Here is a 19,983-nt window from a genome sequence, read left to right as displayed (position 1 = left end):
TGAGGATTTGAGGGCTGCAGTGTCCATTTGCTCCAAGTGCCCCTCACTCACCCATGCCGTGTGCTCCTTCAGGTAACAGCCCTTGTACTCTATGGTGTTGGGGTGCTTCAGCTGTTGGAGAAACTTGACTTCTTTGATGATATCCTGCCATTTCTAATGGAAAAACAAAGCAAAAAGTAGAAATACATTTCTCTTCTTAATCTTCTACATCCATTCATGCACCACACACAGTCTGAAAAGTGACCCTAAAACTATTTAACAATATGAAGATAGAAAGTCAGTGTTGCAAAAGCACAGCTGTAAATCAATTTTCTGTCTCCCTCCTGCACCGAGATACCCTCAAGATATATTAAACAGCTTTAGGACTGCCAAAATAATTTTTCCTCATTTTAACTGTGATACATTTTACTTAAATGCTGCTGCTTTGCAAATTGAAGTGTTCAGTGGCCTCAAAGTTAGTAAGACACTACAGAGAGTTGCAGTCAGCTGCTCACCTACTGTAACACACCACAGAACCACTGACATTTGGGAGAAAAAGCAAGGAAAAATGAGTTTAAACCACCCCTGTTTGCTCTTAACAAACAAACACACCCTGCACATCCACACACCAGTCCAAAGGATCAGTGGGTCCAAGTTCCACACAAAAATAAGAGGAACCATTAACACACAACTGAAATGAGACTGAAATTAGCAGCTCTTTGCAATTTGATAGATCCTCAAGAGTTTTAGAGAGATGTGGCCCAGTGGCCAGTGTGCTCTTAACACACTTCTTAATAACATTATTTCTGAAACAAGCCCCATCCAGCCATTCTGAGTCCCCACTCACTTCCTTCAACTCAACCATTTGTCAAAATTTGCATAAACTCATTTTCTCTGCAAACCTCCACGATTCCCATGGAAGGGAGCAGGAGCTCCTGCATTAAAAGCTGTTCTGTTAGAGTCAAAGCAGAGCTCATTCCACTGCTCAGATTTCCACTGGAGCTGCCACAGCTCCTGAATGCACAATTGCCTTTACTCCTCTCACCTCATTTGTTTGCTTTCCACTGTAGGACATCTTCTTGACTGCCACCACCTCATTAGTGTGGGAATTCGTAGCCTGGAGTAGGGAAAGAGAAACATTGAAAAAAGCAAGAAATAGATTGAAAAAAGCTTCATTTTTTTCCCCTCTCCCCACGGAGTGAGCTGTGCCTGTGTCTTTTTTCTCCTATATCCTTGCAATGTCCTGCACCTCAGAGACATCTTCCTCAGGATGTGATTTACCACACAACTGTTAGGACACTTTCCCCTGATTTTATCTGGCCATATCCACTGTTCCTTCCTCAGACTTCGTGCTACTTCTCTATTGATATGTAAAAGGCCCAATATTGCACCTACTGAGAAGCCTCAAAATACAGTTTTATTGGAATTACAGTAGAAACAGTTTTAGATGAATCTTTGGCAAAATGTTTGCTAAATAAATAAATAAAGAGGTGTATCAAAATCTCCATACAACACTGACATTCTTAAATAGTTATTTCAATTTCCAGCTTCAAGAACATGATTCAACCTGGAATTCATCCAAATTGAATGAAGATTATGCAGCCATCAAAATTTTACTTTTCTGCAGCCTGGATGATGCAGGGATGGTAATTAGAGGCTAAAAACTCAGGTTTGGAAAGATCTATCCTTGCCTGGACTGGCACTGCCCTCATTTCTGCTTGTTAAGGGTAAAAAATGTCAAGCTTTTGGTCTTAAAACAGTTGCTGAAATCTCTGTACCTCCAACCATTTCTGGGACAAAAAAATTAGTGACAGTTAAAAGCTTAAACTATAATAGGAGCTAAATGTGGTAAATCCTCCTTTTAAGTAATGTATTAACTAATGACATTTTTTGAGACATGTGGGGACTTCAAAGAAAACCCGTGTTGAGTGGGACACAGGAATTACTGAAGGGAGGTGACACAGGCTCCTCACAGCTCACACTCCTCAAATGAGGCACAGAAAGCTGAAAATGAGTAACTCTGGGATAAGGCAAAGCCCTTCCCCACCACTTGCCAGCCTGATTCAGCACAGAGAAGATCAAGAGTGGTTTAGTCAGATGCATTTATGCTTTCTTTCTGCCTGTCACATGAATTCCAAGCAGCTCCACCTGACCACGGTGTCTGTCCTTCCAGCTGGGATTGATCACTGAAGGACACACTGCCACCTCCCCAGAGCTGTGGGGGAAGCTCTGGCTGCAAGAGCTTGGGATGCTCCTGGCTGAGACAACTGCCAGGGCTGTGTGAGCACACCTGGGGAACAGCCATGTGCTGAGGCAGTTTTGGGCCTGTTTGGGATGATACCTTGAGAAATTATATTATTTTTCCTCAAAATACACATGAAATACTTACATGACAAAAAAATTAGGTTCCTCTCCTTACAACAGTTTCACCAACATCTGCACCACTTCATACAACTCCAAACAGTGAATTGGAATGCTTAAAATAACTCATGCTACCTATGGCCAAGCTAGAGGTGTCAGGGATTGTATCTTAATACTTTATTATCTGATATTCAGAAACCCAGTTCAGTGAACCTGATCCTCCTGAGTGGTTGACCATGGTTCCAAAGCAGCTTTAATTGGGCTTTAACTGATTTTTTCAATATTGATTCTATTCCAGTCTCACTAATGCCAACTGGATTAAATTATTTCCAATTCCAGTACTTTGGATTTGGCTTTGTTTGATACCAACTGTAAAAGCACCATTTTTCTCATTTCCAGATTAAATTCTCTTGCCTGTGTCAATGAGTGTCACACATCCTGCCTGCCTGAATTCCCATTCCTATGAAGACTCTCTCTTTACTTTTGCCATAAAGGAATTTGTAGAGATTTCCAAGGAATAGGAATAGGAACTCCAAGTATCTTGAAATTCCAACTAGGCAAATTAATTTTCAGCTGGTTAAATTCAACTTTCAGCATCAAACACCATATACTTGACCTGGATAGTTGGGTGCATTATTAAGACTATATTAAACTGCTACTATAAACACAGCTAGAACATTAAAGAGATGAGGAATGGTTTGGAAACACTTCTTTTTGAGATGTATGTTATCACCAAACTAATGCACACAAAGCACTAAAACCTCAAGGAATGCCTCCTTCTACAAATGTTCAAAAGCCTCTAAAATGTCACTTGTAATTATTCTGCTCTCCAAAAAAGAATGAACTCTACTTACAAAGTAAACTGCTCCAAAGCTTCCATGTCCAATTTCATGCAAACCCACGAATATTTCCTCAGGATCATCTTTGTAGAAGAGGTCAGCTATTTCTGGGTCCTTTGGCACCCCTTTGCGCATGTTGAAGCGTGTTAGGAACTGCTTTGTGCTCTCAAGTCCCAGCCAATTCCTTCCTTCATGGACAAAGCCCTTTGCAGACAGCTCTCAGCACCTGCTGGGAAAGTTCATCTTTAATCTGCTTCCCCTGCACGTGGTTCCATTCACACTTCTCTGACAGCAACACGAGAGGAAACACTTCCAGCAGCAATAGGCTTCACCATCGCTTCCTCCCTCCAGCTAATTCTTTTTAATTATTAGTCCTATTTAGATAGAGAGATTAAAATGCATTCAAGATACAACAGCTCTTTATCTCATACAGGAAGCAAGTGCTGCAGTGACACTGAAGTCCACTTGAATTCAAGAGTCCTGTTGCTATGCAAAACATCCTGTGGCAGGAGTTTGTTATTCTTCACACCAGGCTCCCAATGTGTCAGTTTTTAGACTCTCTGTTGTTCCTCCTACTTTCCTGGGCTGTTTGTTTTGTTTCTCTACTCCCAATTGCCAGCTGGTGCTGGTGGAAAAGTCAGCTGCCACAGGAACACTTTGCAGCCATGTAATTGTTATTTCTCATTTATTTATTTACTCAGAGCTGCATGACAGCCAGTGCTACTGGATTGTGATCGCTCCCAGCACATGGAATTGCTTTTGAAGAATCCTAAACTCCATCCTATAAGGCATATCTTTGCCTCCCTAAATTCTTCCTTAGCACAGAGCTGAGCTGCAGCTAAATGAAGACTTTCAGGATTTGTCCCCAAAATTTTGTGTGGAAAGGAAAGGAAAGAAAAAGGAAGAAACATCCTAATATCAGGAAGTTTTCCATTTCTTAATAAAACATCTTGAAAAATCTGCATTGACTCATTAAATACTCATATGCAAAGCACTGATGGGGGGCCTTTACTCATCTTTTGGCTCGTGAAATGCAGCAGAGGAGCTGCAGCTGAGTCACTTGGAGCAGTTTCCATCAGTCTGGAGGTACTTTCACACCTGTGGTTCAGCACCTCCTTTACTGAGGCAACATCTTGTCTGTGCACAACAAACTCCTGCAAACACACACCAGGACCTTCAGCCTGTACCACGATACAAACCAGGGCAACATTTAATGGGAGCCCAGCTGAAATGTAACAACAACCAGATAAATTTGAAACTAAAACACACATAAAAAAGGCTTTAGAAGGTTTTGGACTTCAAGTGCCTTGTGGATGGCAGAATTTTGGCCTGGTGCTGAGACAGCTTCCCTGGCTGAGGGTCAGTGATGGAGCAAGGAGAGGTGCAGGGAGAGGAGCCCACCTGGATTGCTGTGGCACCAACCATGCTCCGTGGCTCACATTCCTTCCAGCAGCATTGTCCCGTGCTCCCAGCCCTCCAGACTCTCCTATTCTGCAAAGAAAAACAAGGAACTGGATTTAGAAACATGATTTTGAAGTTTTACACCTTATTCTAACACACAAAAACACCACACCCAGTAAAGGCCAGTGACTACAGGGGAAGCACAAGGAGAACTGGCTGGGAATGCTAATGGTGTGTCTTTAGGTGAGGATTAGCAATTCCTGTGCTCCAAAGCCTTTGGACTGTACATCACTGGAGGACAGAAAACCAGGAAAAGAGGTTAACTGCCAAGTTCTTTGACTTTTATAATGACTCTTAAGCTTGCTAGGGCACAGTAAGTTCCCTCTCAGACCCTGCTTTTTAGATCATGCTTAAAAAGGACAAAGTTCAGAAAAAAATCCCCATCCCTGGAAGTGTCCAAGGCCAGCCTGGACAGGGCTTGGAGCCCCCTGGGATGGTGGAAGGTGTCCCTGGCCATGGCAGAGGATGGAACTGGATGGGCTTTAAGGTCCCTTCCACCCCAAACCATTCCATGATTCTGTCAGAAGCTGACATGCCTGTGTCCATTACTTGACTCTCTGAGTTCTACCTGATGATACACAAGATTCCAGGGAAAGTCCTGGGCACATCAGTAGGTCAAACACTGCTGAATTCCACCAGGGAGAGTATGAGCAATGAAAAGCTGGAACAGGAGTGCCAGGCAGTGAGCCCCATCAGCTGCAATCAGGTCAAAGTGAGGGACATCCCCCACTGCAGCCACCCACTCCAGGGGTGTGGGGACACCCCCAAAGAGCCACTGCTGTCCCCTGAGGGGAGTGGGACACAGGGAGAGCTCGGAATAGCCTGAACTCATGGCAATTCTTACCCTGTAGCTACATGCACAGCAGAAACGCTTCCAAGTTAAGCAGAGTGTAATAGTTACATTGCCAAAATCTGAATTAATAGGCACCTGATTTAATGACACACTAACTCATGCTCTCCTTTATTAGACAAAAAATAAACGAGCAGAAATCTTCCTGTTAATAGTTAACATTACGAAAAATGTTATTTTTGTTACTTTCTCTCACCACAGCCAATAGTATTGAGCTGTTAAAAGGCTATTTGAAGAGCACCAAAAAAAAGGTTCTGCATTGCTTTGCTTTTAAATAAAAAATATCTCAAGTATAAACAAAAGCCAGATGAATGAAATGATTATTCATTTTCAGCTGATTGGCCTCACCCAAAGGTGCTATATTTACTACAGCCCTGCAGACAGGCAAAGAATGCAGCATTTCAGGTCTGGCATTCTTCAGCCAACAGAAAAATCCAGCTGGCTCTAAAAAAATAAAAACAAACTGATGGAGAAAACAGTTTATCCATCTCCAGTCAAATGAACCTCTCTGCCATTAAGAAAGGCTGTGCAGCTCCAGTATTCAAGGTATTTAAAATGGGAGGCTAAATGTCAATACTTAGAGTTAAGCCCTAAGTAATAATGTCATTTTCTAATTAGGGCAGACACGAGTAATGAGGCAAGTAAATCTTCCTGGTAAATCTGCTCAGCAGGGTTATTATTTCCCAGTAATGAATATGAAAAAAAACTTAGGATGGAAAATGTATCAACAGCAACCAGAGTTGTGTTGAATGAACATGATCACCGAGTGAGCTACAGGATCCCTCTGCAGACACCACCACAGCACCAGAGCCACAGTCTGGGTTTTGGACAGTGTGAAACACTACAGATACACATTACACCTCTTTCATTTAGGCTGGCAAGGTCACAGATCCTTAACATCACAACTCTCATCTAGATATGTGAAGACTGAATTAAAATGGTTTAAACCAAGGCAGAACACTGTCAAAGTTGAGTGCCATTAGTAGAAAACATTCAAGGTCAAGGTATGGTCAATTTGAGCAGGTCCTTTTCTCATTACCAAAGAGCTGAATTAATACACCAAGAAACAATTTCTATTAGAAGCCTGATTTCTGCTTTTCATCCTTGTAAAGCAGCATTTGAGACTCTGCATGTCCTGAAGACCTCAAAAGGAAACACCATTAATCACACTGGCAGTGACTTAGAGGAGTGACAAGTAAAACCCTCCAGATTTTGAGGGTTTGGGAGATCAGCATTCTGTTCAGACAGCAGAGTTTCCTCAGTGCTAAGCAACCCTCCCATTTAAAAACAATGAATTAACTATTTTTGCTAGAGGTGTTTGGACAAAGGTTCTCTCCTACCACTTACAACTTCCAGGTGCTGTATTAATAACAACAGAAAACACCTTGACCTGAATATAAAGAACAAAACACAACTAGAAGCACCTTTAAGAAGAGCTAAACTACTGACATCTCCAAATAATCCATGGATCTAAAATTATGTCAGTCAAGGAGATAAACTTGAGAACAGAGTGTGTGTGGCTTGTGAAAACCCAGTTTGAATTGCATCTCACAGCACCCTAGGGCTATTCCAAATGTGCCCAGAAACTCACAACGTTAATTTTAGTTCCTAACTACACCAGGGTACTTCCCAAAACAAGGACAAAGTTTTCCACTCCATGCAGAAAAACAAACTACAGGAAACAGGGTGGACCAGCAGCAGATTCCACTCCGAGGAGGAGCAACATGACATGGCTCATGCACCCATTTTTAGATGCCTATTTTGAGGGGGATAAATTCACACCAGAATTATTTTCCCAAGAATGGCAAGCACAGAGCCCCATTTAATCACTTCAGTCTCTCCAAAACCTGGAATACAACGTAAAGGAAGAAATTCTGAGATAAATTCAGCTGATAACTGTCCTGAGTAAGAAACCTTTTGAGCTTGAAGGAAGGAAGGTGCTCAAGTTCCCCTGCAGTCACCACCCACAAACAGACATAGTTTTGTTGGTTTGATTTGGGCAGTTTGTGTTGTTTTTAAGAAGTTGGAGCTCTTCCCCTTCCCTTTAATTGGTACATATGGCTGGCCAGGCCAGACACAAACACTTCGTCCTGGGCTGAATCCTTCACATGAAGACCACGGCCTTGGATGAAGAGCTCATCATTTTAGAGAAGCTTTTTGGAGAACATTCTGGAACCTCCATGTTTTAAACTGTTCAGTGTCATTTCTTTGATTGTTAAGAATTACTTTCCCAACTAACTTGACGTAAGTGAACACAACATATGTGTTTTCTCCAGGCACTTCACCCATTTTAATGCTTAAACCAGTCAGATTCAGATACCTGCCACAGAAACTCGAACTAGGAACAGGGCATACAAAAAGCATCTCCACTACAGCCTTTATTTGCTTAAATTAATCACCAATTCCAAGACACTCAGGATAGATTTCACTCTGGTCTGGAAGCAGCAAGTCCTCTCACATCCTCCCTTCAAATTTCTGTGAAGCAAAATGATTCACTCGGGATGGAACTGGAACAGAAGGTACCCAGTGACCTTCAGGAGGAAGAACAAATATTCCTGAGCATTTGGGGCTCTGCAGGTATCAGGGCAGTGTTCCCTGAGGGCACAGAGCAGGAGGAGCAGACTCAGGACATGGGGACACAGCCTGCCAGGAAAGCTGGACAACGTGACCAGAACCACGCCAGCGGTACCAGCAGCAGCTCCTCAAACACCGATGGCTTTTCCAAGGGGTAACTCCCCAGAGCACCCAAGTCAGTGCCAGCCCCATTCCTGTAAACATCTGGATGCAGCCACAGCTGTTCAGCACCTCCAGCCTCTGAGCAGGAGTGCAGGAATTTCCCTTTGGAGAGTTTGCAGCACACCTGGAATTCCATCCCATCGGGGGTCAGGGCAGCCCAGAGCTCGTGTGTGCATCAGGTCATGAGGAGGTCACACGTTACTCATGCTAATAAAACCCTGAATCACAACTCTTGTGACCCAGGCCATCCTGCACGCTGCCCCTGGGGTATGAAATCCAGCTAATAACTTGCAGGGCTTGTTGTAGATAAATACCTTCACAAAATCAGCTTTTGAGGAGCAGCAGTTTTAAAGGAAACATTCAATTTATAATTCCCCTACGGCCACCATTTATACAGCACAGGACAAACGTATTAAAAAATTAAAATATAAGACAACCTTATTTTTAAATTTAAAAAAAAAAAAAAATCAGTGGGCTTATATTCAAGAAGCAATCACTTTTAGTCATCGGGAATGTTTCAACAAGTATGAAATCAATCCACAGGCCAGCCCTCCCCAAAGGAACAGTCCCAGTTGTGCTCTGAAATTCCACTGCTTTGTTAAATACGTATAATCACAACTCCCCAAAATCATGGAGTACAGCCTAGGCTTTAGTTTAAAAGTCAAACTGCATCATTCCCACAATAGACATACAATGAAAAAGCAAGAGACACTGGGTGTAGCTTCCCAATAGTTCTCCTGTTGAATTTAAAACGATTTAATGAAATATGCATACCCTTGTTAAGTTTAAGGGTAATTAACATGTCTTGGATTAGAACCTGTATTTTATCATAAAATCTAAAGAGCATTGTTAGAGATTCTCAGGTTTATTTAACAAGATTAAGTACTTTCAGTCATGAAATAACCTTGCCTAATTAAAAATAAAGGGAAGAAAAAAGGTTTCCTGCTCCCAGCAACAACATTTCATAATATTTCATCATGGCACACTTGAAATAATTCAGCAGTACATCTGGAAGGGAGGAAAGATCTGGGAATCATTTTAAACCCTAACATACATAAGCCCAAGTAGCATCATACACAGAAATACAAATTTCATCAGATCTTTTCACCAAAACATCTCAAAAAAGCATCACAGATGGGTCATGAAATTGAGAAAACTGCCTTCCTATTTTCATCATCTTTTTATTCTCTTTAGTGTTTTTATCAGGCTCTTCATCATGTTGCTTAAAAAACTCCAGACCATTATAAATTGATGAGTATTATGCTGCATGTGCTACTCAGAGGCACAAATAAGTCATTGGATTTGTTTGTGGAGGCCTCAAGAGACACCAGCACACTCAGAGTTTCCTACCTATTAATGTAATGGCTTCCAAAGAGCTGGATCCATTTTGTGGTTTACAGCTATTTTTAGGTACTTTTTAAAAAAAGTTTATTTTTTGACCATCACATAATCAAGAAAAAGAAAATAAAAACCCATCCAACAACTGACAAATCTATTCCCAGAGCTTTCCAGAGTGTCCAGGGTGATGGTGCAGTGAGATCTGAGCTGCTCCTGCTCAGAGCTGTAGGATCCCCAGGGACACTGAAGCCACCACAGCGGCCACCAGGTCATTTAAATAGCAAACGAGGCTGAAACCTCATCTCCACCTCCAGTTCAAGTTTTCCTGAAGTGTAAGAAGTGACTGCCACAGTAACTCTGAACACAACAAAAGTCTTTGTATTTTAAAAGTAATTTCCTTATCATGACTTAGATGGTTCCTGATTTGGTCCTTAAAGCCAGAAACTGCAGGGACTGTTAGATTTAATTACCTGAGGTGAATATATAATTATGTTACTGGACAGTCACTGTGTGCCAGTCAAGGAAATATGTGCTTTAGGAGAGGCACATAAACATATTTATGTAAAAAAATCCTGTAATGCCATTTGGGGCAAAAAATGTGATTTCATTATGTAAGTGCAGGGCAGTGAGTGAGTCCTGGTGTAGCTACATGGATTTTGTCATAACATAAGTTGACTTTGAAAAAGGAGTTTTCTATTTAAAAATCCTGTTTATCCTCTTTGTGCAAGAAAATGTAAATTCAGGTACTGATTTTCTGGAAGCTGCACCACAAAGTGGCCAGAAGGAGTCATGGAGGAGGTCCTTACACAAAGTAAGGAAACAGATACAGGCTGTGTGCATGGAGGAGGAAAGGAAAAGAGAGAACACCTCTCACAACAAACCAAATTGCAGGGTTTTAACTTTGTTCTTCTCTTTCAAGGGACAGGGGAAGGTATATGTGAAGCATGTTCTTCATGATTCTAAGAAAATCCAGGAATCTTCACCATGACTGACTATTAATAAAATTACCCTCATAAAACAACCCCAAACATCAGTTTTACAGAAGGTGAGTGGAACAGTGCAGAATGTTGTTCCTCCTCTCCATGGATAAAAGGGAAAAGTTTCTCATCCTGCCCTACTGCAGCTGGTTTATTAAGCAGAGAAAGCCACAGCACTCCAACACATTTCCACAACATCCCCAACCTGGCTTTCCACAATTCCATGATATATATCCCCCAAGACAACTCCTTTTCACTGTGTTATAGTTCCCTATTTCTTTGCCCCCTCAATCTCTCCCTGCTACAACTTCTCCTTTCTCAGCCCTCCTTCCTTCCTGCCTGCTCTGTGCTGGCCAGAGATAACACCCCAGGAAACAGAATTTTGGGCTGCTTCAGTTTATCATTCCTGCTCCACCTGCCCTCTGTGACTCTCCAGCACATCCAGCTCTCCTCCTGACCCATTTACAGGCACAACCATCAACAGAAATAACAGGAATTTGTTCCATGCTGCTATCTTCAGGAATGGCTACACCTGTTCCGTTCAGGTGCCAAAGTCTGCTTCAGGAGTGGAGTTAAAGGAGAAAAAGCTTATTTGGGAAAACCCAAACTCCACTTCACGTGGGAATATTATTATTAAAAGATTATAGACTAAGTCCAGCAGGTACTAGCCAAGGAAATATCAGTCATTAGTATTAAATTAGTTACCCACTGGCTTTGTAAGTTTATTCTTTTTATAACCTGCAATTTTTATGGCCATTAATAAAAAACAGATATAAATGAAATATGAGTGGCTAACATCTAAAATCTCCTTATTATCATCTAATAACTGTGTCCAAGAAGAGAGTGTTTATCCTCTATGAAAAGAGCACTGGATGGCTGTAAGTCTGGAAAGAAGGATCATGTGCTGCTTTTATTCACAAAGAACTCCAAGTTTGCTGTATCAGTTATCACATGTATTTGTAAGACAGCCCCCTCATGGATCCCTCTTTTTCAGGATCATTTTAACAGCCTTATGACAATCACAGCCCTTAACTGCATGCACAAGTTATCACAGTTATCATGAAAATACCAAGGTATCATGGTTAAGAAAGTAATAAATAGATTTTTTTTTTCCTGCCACAATACAGCAAACCACCCCCAAACAGCATGACAGAGACTGCTGAGATGGAAAGAAAACCCACAGTGAATGATGCCAGATTTCGTGCAGGGTTATAACTGGGAATAATGAATGGCTCCTTCCAGGTAGGAGGATATAACGGAGATCACACATGATGAGGGGGAAAAGAAAATAAAAAAAGAAAACTAAGAAAAAATAAGGAAAAACCTTGATATATTGATCTGTCCATTACAAGTTCCAGAGTAAAGCTAAGGAAGAATACAAAAAAAAAAACCCAAAAAAACAAACAAAAAAAACCAACCAAAAAAAAACCCAACAAAAGAACCAAACCAAACAAAAACCAAAACAACAAACCAACAAAAAAAAAAAAAACAAAAAAAAAAAAAAACACAACAAAAACAACCAAACAAGCCCACAAACAACAAAAAAAACCAACAAAAACCACCCCCAAACAAACCAAAATCCTGTAGAACTCTAAACTGAAATAACTCATTTGCTTTAGTAGATTAAAAAAAAAAAAATCTGAGTTCAGACTGAAATTACAGCTACCACACCATGTCATTATTGCCATCATATGAGAATATACAACACCCAGAGACTCTTTAAATAACTGAATGAGAGATCCAGGTCTGTGATTTCAGCCTCAAGTTTTGCCATCTTGGGTTTTATTGGGTCAGAAAAGGCTCTTAATGTTGCTTTAATGCAGAAAAAAACTACATTTTAAAATTAGAACTGGAAGGCAAAGAAAAATTTGCTTCACTGAGCACTGGAATCAGATGTGTAAGATGAACTTAACCTTCCAGCTCAAGTGAGAGCCTTCTTCAGGCAAATACAGTTTTGGTTCCACCAAAGGGAGGTTGGCAGAGGCAGGGACAGTGAGAAAGTCACCTGGATTAGGCTGCACCACCTGGCAGGTACCTGTCCCCTCAGCATTCCCTCTTCTCTATTTTTTCAATTAGCATTGCAGCATTGAAGAATTACTACAGACTTTTAACTTATTTTAATTCTCATTTTAAATAATCTATGCTTAAATTTCATTTTTCCACTTGAAATTCCATATGCAAGTTTCAGCACTGCATCCTTGTGCACAGGGACATCCTCAGAGGAGCTTTAAAGTGCTGAGATTTAATATTTCAGAGTGTTAAAGGCAGAGAGAATAAAAAAGATCAGTAAACTCAAACTACTTGGTGTAAAGAAAACAAGGCAGAACTAAGGGGAAAATATGGGATGTGACTAATCTTCTCACAGGCAAAGAAAGTGGAGTCTGTCTCCCAGGACCTGGTGGGTCCTTTTAGGAAAAGTGGAAGGTAGATCACCATGGAAACAGAGAATTTTCTGAGGTACTTCAGCAGTGCCATTTGCTATGATATGAACATAATCAGGCGAGTAGCAGTTCCCTTCAAACCAACTAGAAAAGCTTTTAGCACAAACAGCGAGTGCATTTCTGCCTGCTGGAATTCCCAAAAAATGAAAAACCGATGCAGCAGCAGACACCAAGGGTATCAGCTGGAGAAAACATTATTCAAACTCCAATTTTTGGTCGCAGAGGGAGACATCTGAAGGCTCCCAGAGCCCAGGAAAAGAAGCATCAGGAGGGGAGGGCCAAACTTCCTCACTGCTGGCCCAGCTTCTGTGTCAAGTCCCCAGATCACATCAGATCACTGCACAGAAATACCAAGTGACAGCTTTTGGGAGGGGGCTGCGGGGACAAGGGGGGCTTCTGTGGGTGCCAGGATGGCATTTGAGGGCAGGGGGGACAGGCAAGAGAAATTCAGGTCAGAGACATCATTAAAACAAGAAAACAGAATGGAAAGGATAGCAAAGCAAAATGAAAAGCCACCATAATTTAGAAACATCTCTATTTCTGTACGAGAAGTCAAGGAACTGGCAGCTGATGTTGGAATGTGGGCTCAATGGCTAACAAAAATGCAGGCTTATTGGCAAACACTGCACAGAGGAACCATGTGGAGGTTGCTCTAAGATATGATGGAGCTTTAGTTTTACTCTAATGATAATTTACTATTTTGAATCGCCACCAAAAAATAGCCATTGAGCAGTTTTCTATTTTTGAGACGGTTGCTAGAGTAATGGCACAGATTTGTATGTATTGAATTAGAAGCACCAAAAAGGTTTTGGTCACTTATCTCATAGATAATTTTAATTCACAGCAAAGGTGATAAATCATTATGTTAAAAACACACACAGCCAGGTCCACCTTGAGTGACTCAGACCTGAGAGATCTTAGCAGCAGAACAGGGGCTGGTGAAATGCAATTGGTACAAAAATAGGGTAACAGACAGCAATAGTAATATTTTCAGCTATTCTACACATTGCTGAATTTTAAATTAATTGTAACCACACAGGAAAAAGACCTGGGGGTTGCTGCAGAGAGCTCTCTGAAAACATCAGCTCAGCAGGCAGAGGCAGTCAAAAATAGGCAAATGGAGCGTTGGGATAAATGCAATGACACGAAGCCGTGGCCAAAAGTATGGATGGAGATAAAACCACTACGTGTTTCTATTCTGATTATACAACAAAACCTTCTCAATCGATGAATTCCCCTGCTTGCAGCACTGGGTGCAGGGCTCAGAATGAAGAGCTCAGGTACCTGATAGCTGCAGTGGAAACCAGGGAAGCTTCCCTGCAGCCAGGAGCCCAGGACCAAGGCAGAGTCCCAGCAGCACCTCCTGGGGTTTGTCCCCATCCCTCAGGGGATGCAGCTCAGCATCCCCCTCATCACACACAAGTGCACCCCTCATTTCCCTCTGGATTTACTTCAGGAGTTCTCTCTCCATCCAGAATTTCACAGTAAATCCCTGGCAGGCTCCCACAGGAACCCAGCACATTCCCTCCTCACTTGACTCTTTTCTTTCCTTCACACACCTGCTCAAACCATCTGACTCCAAACCTGCTGTTATCCTGGAAAGGTAACAAAAAACCTGCTTTAAGCCACGTTTATTGCTCCTGGTAAGAAATTATCCATGCCAAATATTATAGTTCTATTTGATATGGCACTTCAGCGTATTCCAACGTCTAGAGTGACAGCTGAATATAATGAATAAAAACTCTTGATTTATTTTGTATTTCTGTGGTAATTTTCTGTAGCAAGGAGAAGAAAAAACCTCTTTTTCCTCTCTGTAGATTTGTTTTCATCTAGCAGACAAATTTCAGTTATACTTTCTAGGGCTCTTTGGAACTGTCAACTTATTCCAAGGATGTCCTGGGAATCAGAGCCATTTGAAGTATGGTTACTGTAGAGAAAACACTGATCAAAACCTCAAGCAGCATTCCGTGGATCCTGTCACCACCAAGGCTGACTCAGGACTGGTCCTCACTGACAAACAACTACATTTGACCATGGCCAGAGTAAAACATCACAAATATTGCCATGAAGCATCCCAGGGTTCCACAATTTCCTAATTTAATCTAAACAACTTTCTCAGAGCCACTTGAGCAGCTAAAGCCCAGCGCTTTCCAGAGAGAAATGTTCAGGCATCACTTGACCACTTAAAGCTTTGTTTATTTGGACAGATATTGAGATAAAATAGCTCCAAGCCACCATGACTGTGTGAGCAGGGCCCCAGCTACACAAGTGCTTATTTACATCCTCTCCTGCAGCAAGGCTGTCTTTGCAGGGGAAAAACCTCGAGCTCAAGACCACCAGATAAGGCTGGGCATCCTTGATTTTCAGTCTTGTCCTTTGACAGAAATTCCCTGTTTTCTATTAAAAAAAATGCTCTACTACATTTTTTTTCCTGCAAGCCTTGCCTTGAAAGCAATGCTGAACAAAGCAGGCTTTGAAGGCTGTAGTAGAATTTCAGTATTGTAATCTTAAATCTCATGCAATTAAGTAATTATAAACTTTTCTAAGAGAAACCAAAATGGTCTTTTTTGCTGAATAAAACATCTATAGTTCATTCACTGATATGATCTTGATGCCCTACTTGTTACCTTTTTAACCAGGGGGGGAAAAAAAGCCTGAATGGAGATTAAACAAAACATGAGGTTTTTGTCTAAAGACAACTAATCTGAACTGCTACAGTAAAGCTTTCATCACCAGGAATGTCTCTGCCAACTGTGTTTTCCCCTGCAGGCGATGTTGTTGGACTTAAATCAGAAAAAAATCAGTCATTTACGTCAGTCTATTCCAGTTCTGCTTTCTATTAAGACAGACTGGAGTCCTTCCCCAGCAGCAGGGCTGGATAAATCTCCTGTTTTCCCACATTGCATTGTCCTCTCAGTTCATGAGGTGAACCTCACCTGCTTAGGGGGCAGATACTCAGCTTAAATTCCTTTAAAAAATGTAGTTATGTGAGATACAGGGCTCTAAAACACAAAAATACATCTTTCACAGCATTGAAGGCCAATTCTTCTGAAATAATCCAACTTTTTTTGCCAGTTAAAAATACACAAACATCAATTCGATCACTCCTATATTGTGATTACAGTTTCTTTTCTATTTACCTTCCATAACTGAGATTTTGGGAAAGTGTGTGTTGAAGAAAAAGAGCAGGGAAATGAGGTTTGGGGGGGTTTGATACCTTTGTTAAACAAGATGTCAATAAATGAAGCCAATTTTCTCCTGATAAAGAATATCACCCAACCCCACTGTAGCCCCAGACATACCCACAGGATAAAGGTTTTTTGCTGTTTGATGATATGCTGCAAAGCCCTGAAGATATTTGTGCAAGGAGATGTCAGTGCTCATGAGAAAATACTCGTTTTTGGATCCATAACAAGCTTATGTACAAGAAAAAGATGTTCAGTTTCCCAGAGAAATGGTCCCCTCACTTGACCCTTTGGAGAATATAAATATTATTCTGTTTTGCAGATGGGAGAAATTAGAGTGTTTTGCCTGACAGTGAACATTTTCAGAACTATTTTATCAGGCTTAGCCATCCTTATACCACAGAGAGGAGCCTTTTTTTTTGTGACAGATATACTTTAAATAAGGCCATTCTGTGGTTTTTATAACCTAGAATTGCTTTTAAGTATCTAAAAGAAAGTCCATGTGAAGGATTCTGCATACACACCTGCCAATTCAACATCCCAAATAACAGTAATTCTCCAAAAAACACAGAAAGAATATTTTTAAGTGAGAGAATAGACTCAAACTTACTCAACTCAAATGTTGCTGAAGCCAAATTCCCTTCTGCCTCCCCACTCTCCCTCAGCAGAGCTTCCCTTTCCATGACATGTTCTGTACAAGAGTCTTTAACATTAATTAAGCCTAACAGTCCTCAGAGATGTTACACAGCTATAAAAAGGTTTCTGGATCGAGTGGCTACTGAAGGAACTGGCATCTGATCAAATTTTCAAGAGTTATTCTCCCTGCTTTATGAATAAATCAAGGAATTACCAGTTTTTGAAAGACTCCAGCACTACTTGGTGCCTCGTGTACATATTAACAGCCCTATTTTATGGATTCAGCATCCAAGGCATAATGAACCTAAGGGGATATTTGTAGTAAAACTATGAAAGAATCCAACCCCATTGTCTAAGTGAGGAATATTTTTAGTTGGGGACAGCTTCTCAATTGCAGAGTTTATTATTTTTTTCTGGTTAATTTTAAGCACAGCCGAGACACTCTATGAATGAAATATGTTTTTCTGTAGATTGAGGCATATTGCCACTAATCAAAAGAATGAAAAATTCTATTATTAACTAATACATTCCTGATACTTCAGTCTTCTACTTTATGGTCATGTCAGCCCAAAATGCTGGAGGAGCTCAGGTGACTTTAGAAAGTCACCTGGATCAGGGTCATTACTGTACAGGAGCTTCTAGGCTCCTAGAAAAGGATATTCTAGACAGGAATAATGGGGAAAAAACCTCCTTTATGATTCTTCCTAACTAATCAATAGCTAGTACAATTGTATAACTAATCTATTATGACAATAAGGATGGTCTTAGAAGAGCTACCCTGAGTTTTAGACATATAATTTTAAAGCTGTTGCCTCCAAGGAAGGAAAGCCTTCAGGGGAAGTTGTACTGAACTCTTCTCCTAAAGCTTTTTGTATTAAATAATTGTATATTTTGGTGATTTTTCCTCATACTGCTGAAAAGAATCAACATTTTCAAAAGTGTAACTACAAGGGAAAACCAGCAAATATTTGTATACAAACAACACACACCAGAATTATATACTTCTAACTCAACCAAATTTAAGTATTATGCCAATTTGGAAAAAAACAAATATCAGAAATAACCACAGAATTTATCTTGCAAACTCAAACATGGAAGCTTCCAACCATTTGAGATGATGCTGTTGGAAAAACTCGGCTGTACGTTTGTCAGAATCTGAGCTGTTGATGATTCCGAGATTGTAGAAAGTCTCTGTCTGTCAGCCCCCTGCCAAAGCAGAAGCCAGAATTGGTCTGTGCTGGTTTCCAGGTTGTTTATTCTGTTTATCTCTCACATGTTCTGCTGCCCTGCCCAGCTCTGTCCTGCAGGGCAGCGTGTGGGGCTCTGCCCTCAGTGGGATGTTACAAACATTAAATACCAGAAACTCCCTGGGCTGCATTTACAAGAACGTGCCAATATCTGTCACCTACGTTGGACAGTGTGTCCCCAGCCTGAACCAACAGAAAAATGCCAACACCACAGTGAAACATGGAGGGCATGAAGAAGGAGAAAAAGGACAAGGCACACCCAATTTCCTCCAGCTTGTCCCCTTTGGACCCCTCATCTAGAATCCTAAAATTTTACTTTTGCACCGGTGCCACACTTAGTTATTACTTATATCAAACACTCAGAACTGGTAATTCATGCTGTAAGATTGAAAACTCTTTTCCATGGCCAGAGATCACAGCCAGTGTCTCTGGGGGCTCTGTCCAGGGGGTTCCTGAGCCCTGCCAGGGTCCCAGACCTGCCAGGGCAGCCAGAGTGATGCCCTGGACTCCCACATAAATTTCTTTGGTGAGAAGCAAACTTTCCCAGAGAATATGAAGAGCACAGCGAGGTCGCAGAGCAAGCCTATACTGTGCTTAAACTCTGCATTAATGATGGATGAAGGCCAGCAGAGGAACTGCCTCTGCTCATCTCGCTCTCTAGGGAAGCGCAGCGCGGCCAGGCGAGGCTCCAGCCTTCCTCTTTTCCAGGCACAGCAGGGACAGGGCCCCCTCCCTGTCCCACCTAGCCAGGCTGGGGCTGGGAACCACCAGCTAGGCCTGGCTTTGCAGAGCTGGCTCCTTGCCCAAATGCAAGGCTGCAATTTCCCAGTGAGGGTGCTGCTCGCTCCAGTGCCACTACAGCAAAAGCCATTTCTGCAATACAGATCAGAGGCAGAAAAGCACTTAAGGACTCGCCCATCTCCCAGGAAAACATCAAGTAACAATGTCATTCCATTTTTCTCATGTATTTCACTGTGTGCCCCAAATGATAAGGCACACATTGCTCATTTTGTGTTTCTGAACAAAGGAACTGCCAACCAAAAGGCAGGGCTGAGAAACCCAGCCAGTGTTTTTCTGTTCACTTCCAGGTTAGCCCCCAACACCAGGAGGGGCAGCCTTCCCAACCTGGCAAGCCCCACGTTACAATACAGCTGTAAGACACACCAGGAAGAAAAATTCCACACAACCTGGGCAGCCAAAGGAGTAAATTTAGGGAATATTCCCAAGCATGAGATGGTCCTGTGTCTCCAGGTCTTAGAGCTTCTACACAAAGGAGGTGGGTCAGGGCATCCCACATAGCCTGGGAACCCCAACAGCCTGGCATTCCACTGCTTCCCAAAGCTTTACATTTTACTCTCAGCAAGCCAACCCCCACCTTGCTATGGAAAAGGGGAGACATAAAGATGTCTTGGATTTGGAGTGGGTCTGGACATGACAGCACTTCACTGACATTCTGGGGCTCCTCTGGAGCACCATGTGCCTCTAGGCAAGATCCATCCCTGCGTGGGAATCCAGACTTCCACACAGGAAGAAACAGGCACATCAGCTGCTGAAGCAGCAGGTTGGGTTTATTTGGATAATGCTGCAGTGAGAACTGATCCCGAGGCTCCACAAGGCAGAGCTGGGTATCTCATCTGGCACGTTCAGCTTGCAGGAGAGCCACTCCCTCCCATATCCCTTCCAACCACCTCTGTCCTCTCCTCCTCCACGGCAGGAGGGAGCTGTGCTCCCTGCCAGGCACCCCCAGCACCTCCAGCTCCTTGTCTGTTCAATCCCCAGCTCGCTGGACATGGCAGCAGGGCACAGTTCATGGATGTGGTTAATCCCATCCTCCTCGTGCTGCTGCACAACCAGGGGGATCCCACTGAACCCCAACCTGCTCAGGCCCTGCTGAGCCAGCTGCCCATGGCACAGCACTCTGTCTTGGGCTGGA

At 42.1% G+C, this 19,983-nt stretch overlaps 1 protein-coding gene across 7 annotated transcripts in view; it reads right to left on the bottom strand.

The window, feature by feature from the left end:
• TAOK3 (TAO kinase 3) overlaps positions 1-19,983 on the bottom strand; it is a 76,919-nt gene that overhangs the window by 38,141 nt on the left and 18,795 nt on the right. For all 7 annotated transcript variants that reach the window (XM_077787153.2, XM_085593072.1, XM_085593073.1 and 4 more), the window contains 4 exons: positions 4,581-4,670; positions 3,195-3,405; positions 1,025-1,096; positions 52-153 (listed from right to left, as the gene is read on the bottom strand). In XM_077787153.2, the coding sequence (XP_077643279.1) occupies positions 52-153; positions 1,025-1,096; positions 3,195-3,314 (294 nt within the window). In that variant the 5' untranslated portion in view covers positions 3,315-3,405; positions 4,581-4,670. The remainder of the gene's footprint in view (positions 1-51; positions 154-1,024; positions 1,097-3,194; positions 3,406-4,580; positions 4,671-19,983) is intronic.

The sequence above is a fragment of the Lonchura striata genome, chromosome 15 (genome assembly GCF_050655825.1).
Source record: "Lonchura striata isolate lonStrDom1 chromosome 15, ASM5065582v1, whole genome shotgun sequence".
NCBI classification, from domain to species: Eukaryota; Metazoa; Chordata; class Aves; order Passeriformes; family Estrildidae; genus Lonchura; species Lonchura striata.
The sequence above is the reverse complement of the archived record's forward strand: the minus strand, read 5'-3'. Positions and strand labels throughout refer to the sequence as shown.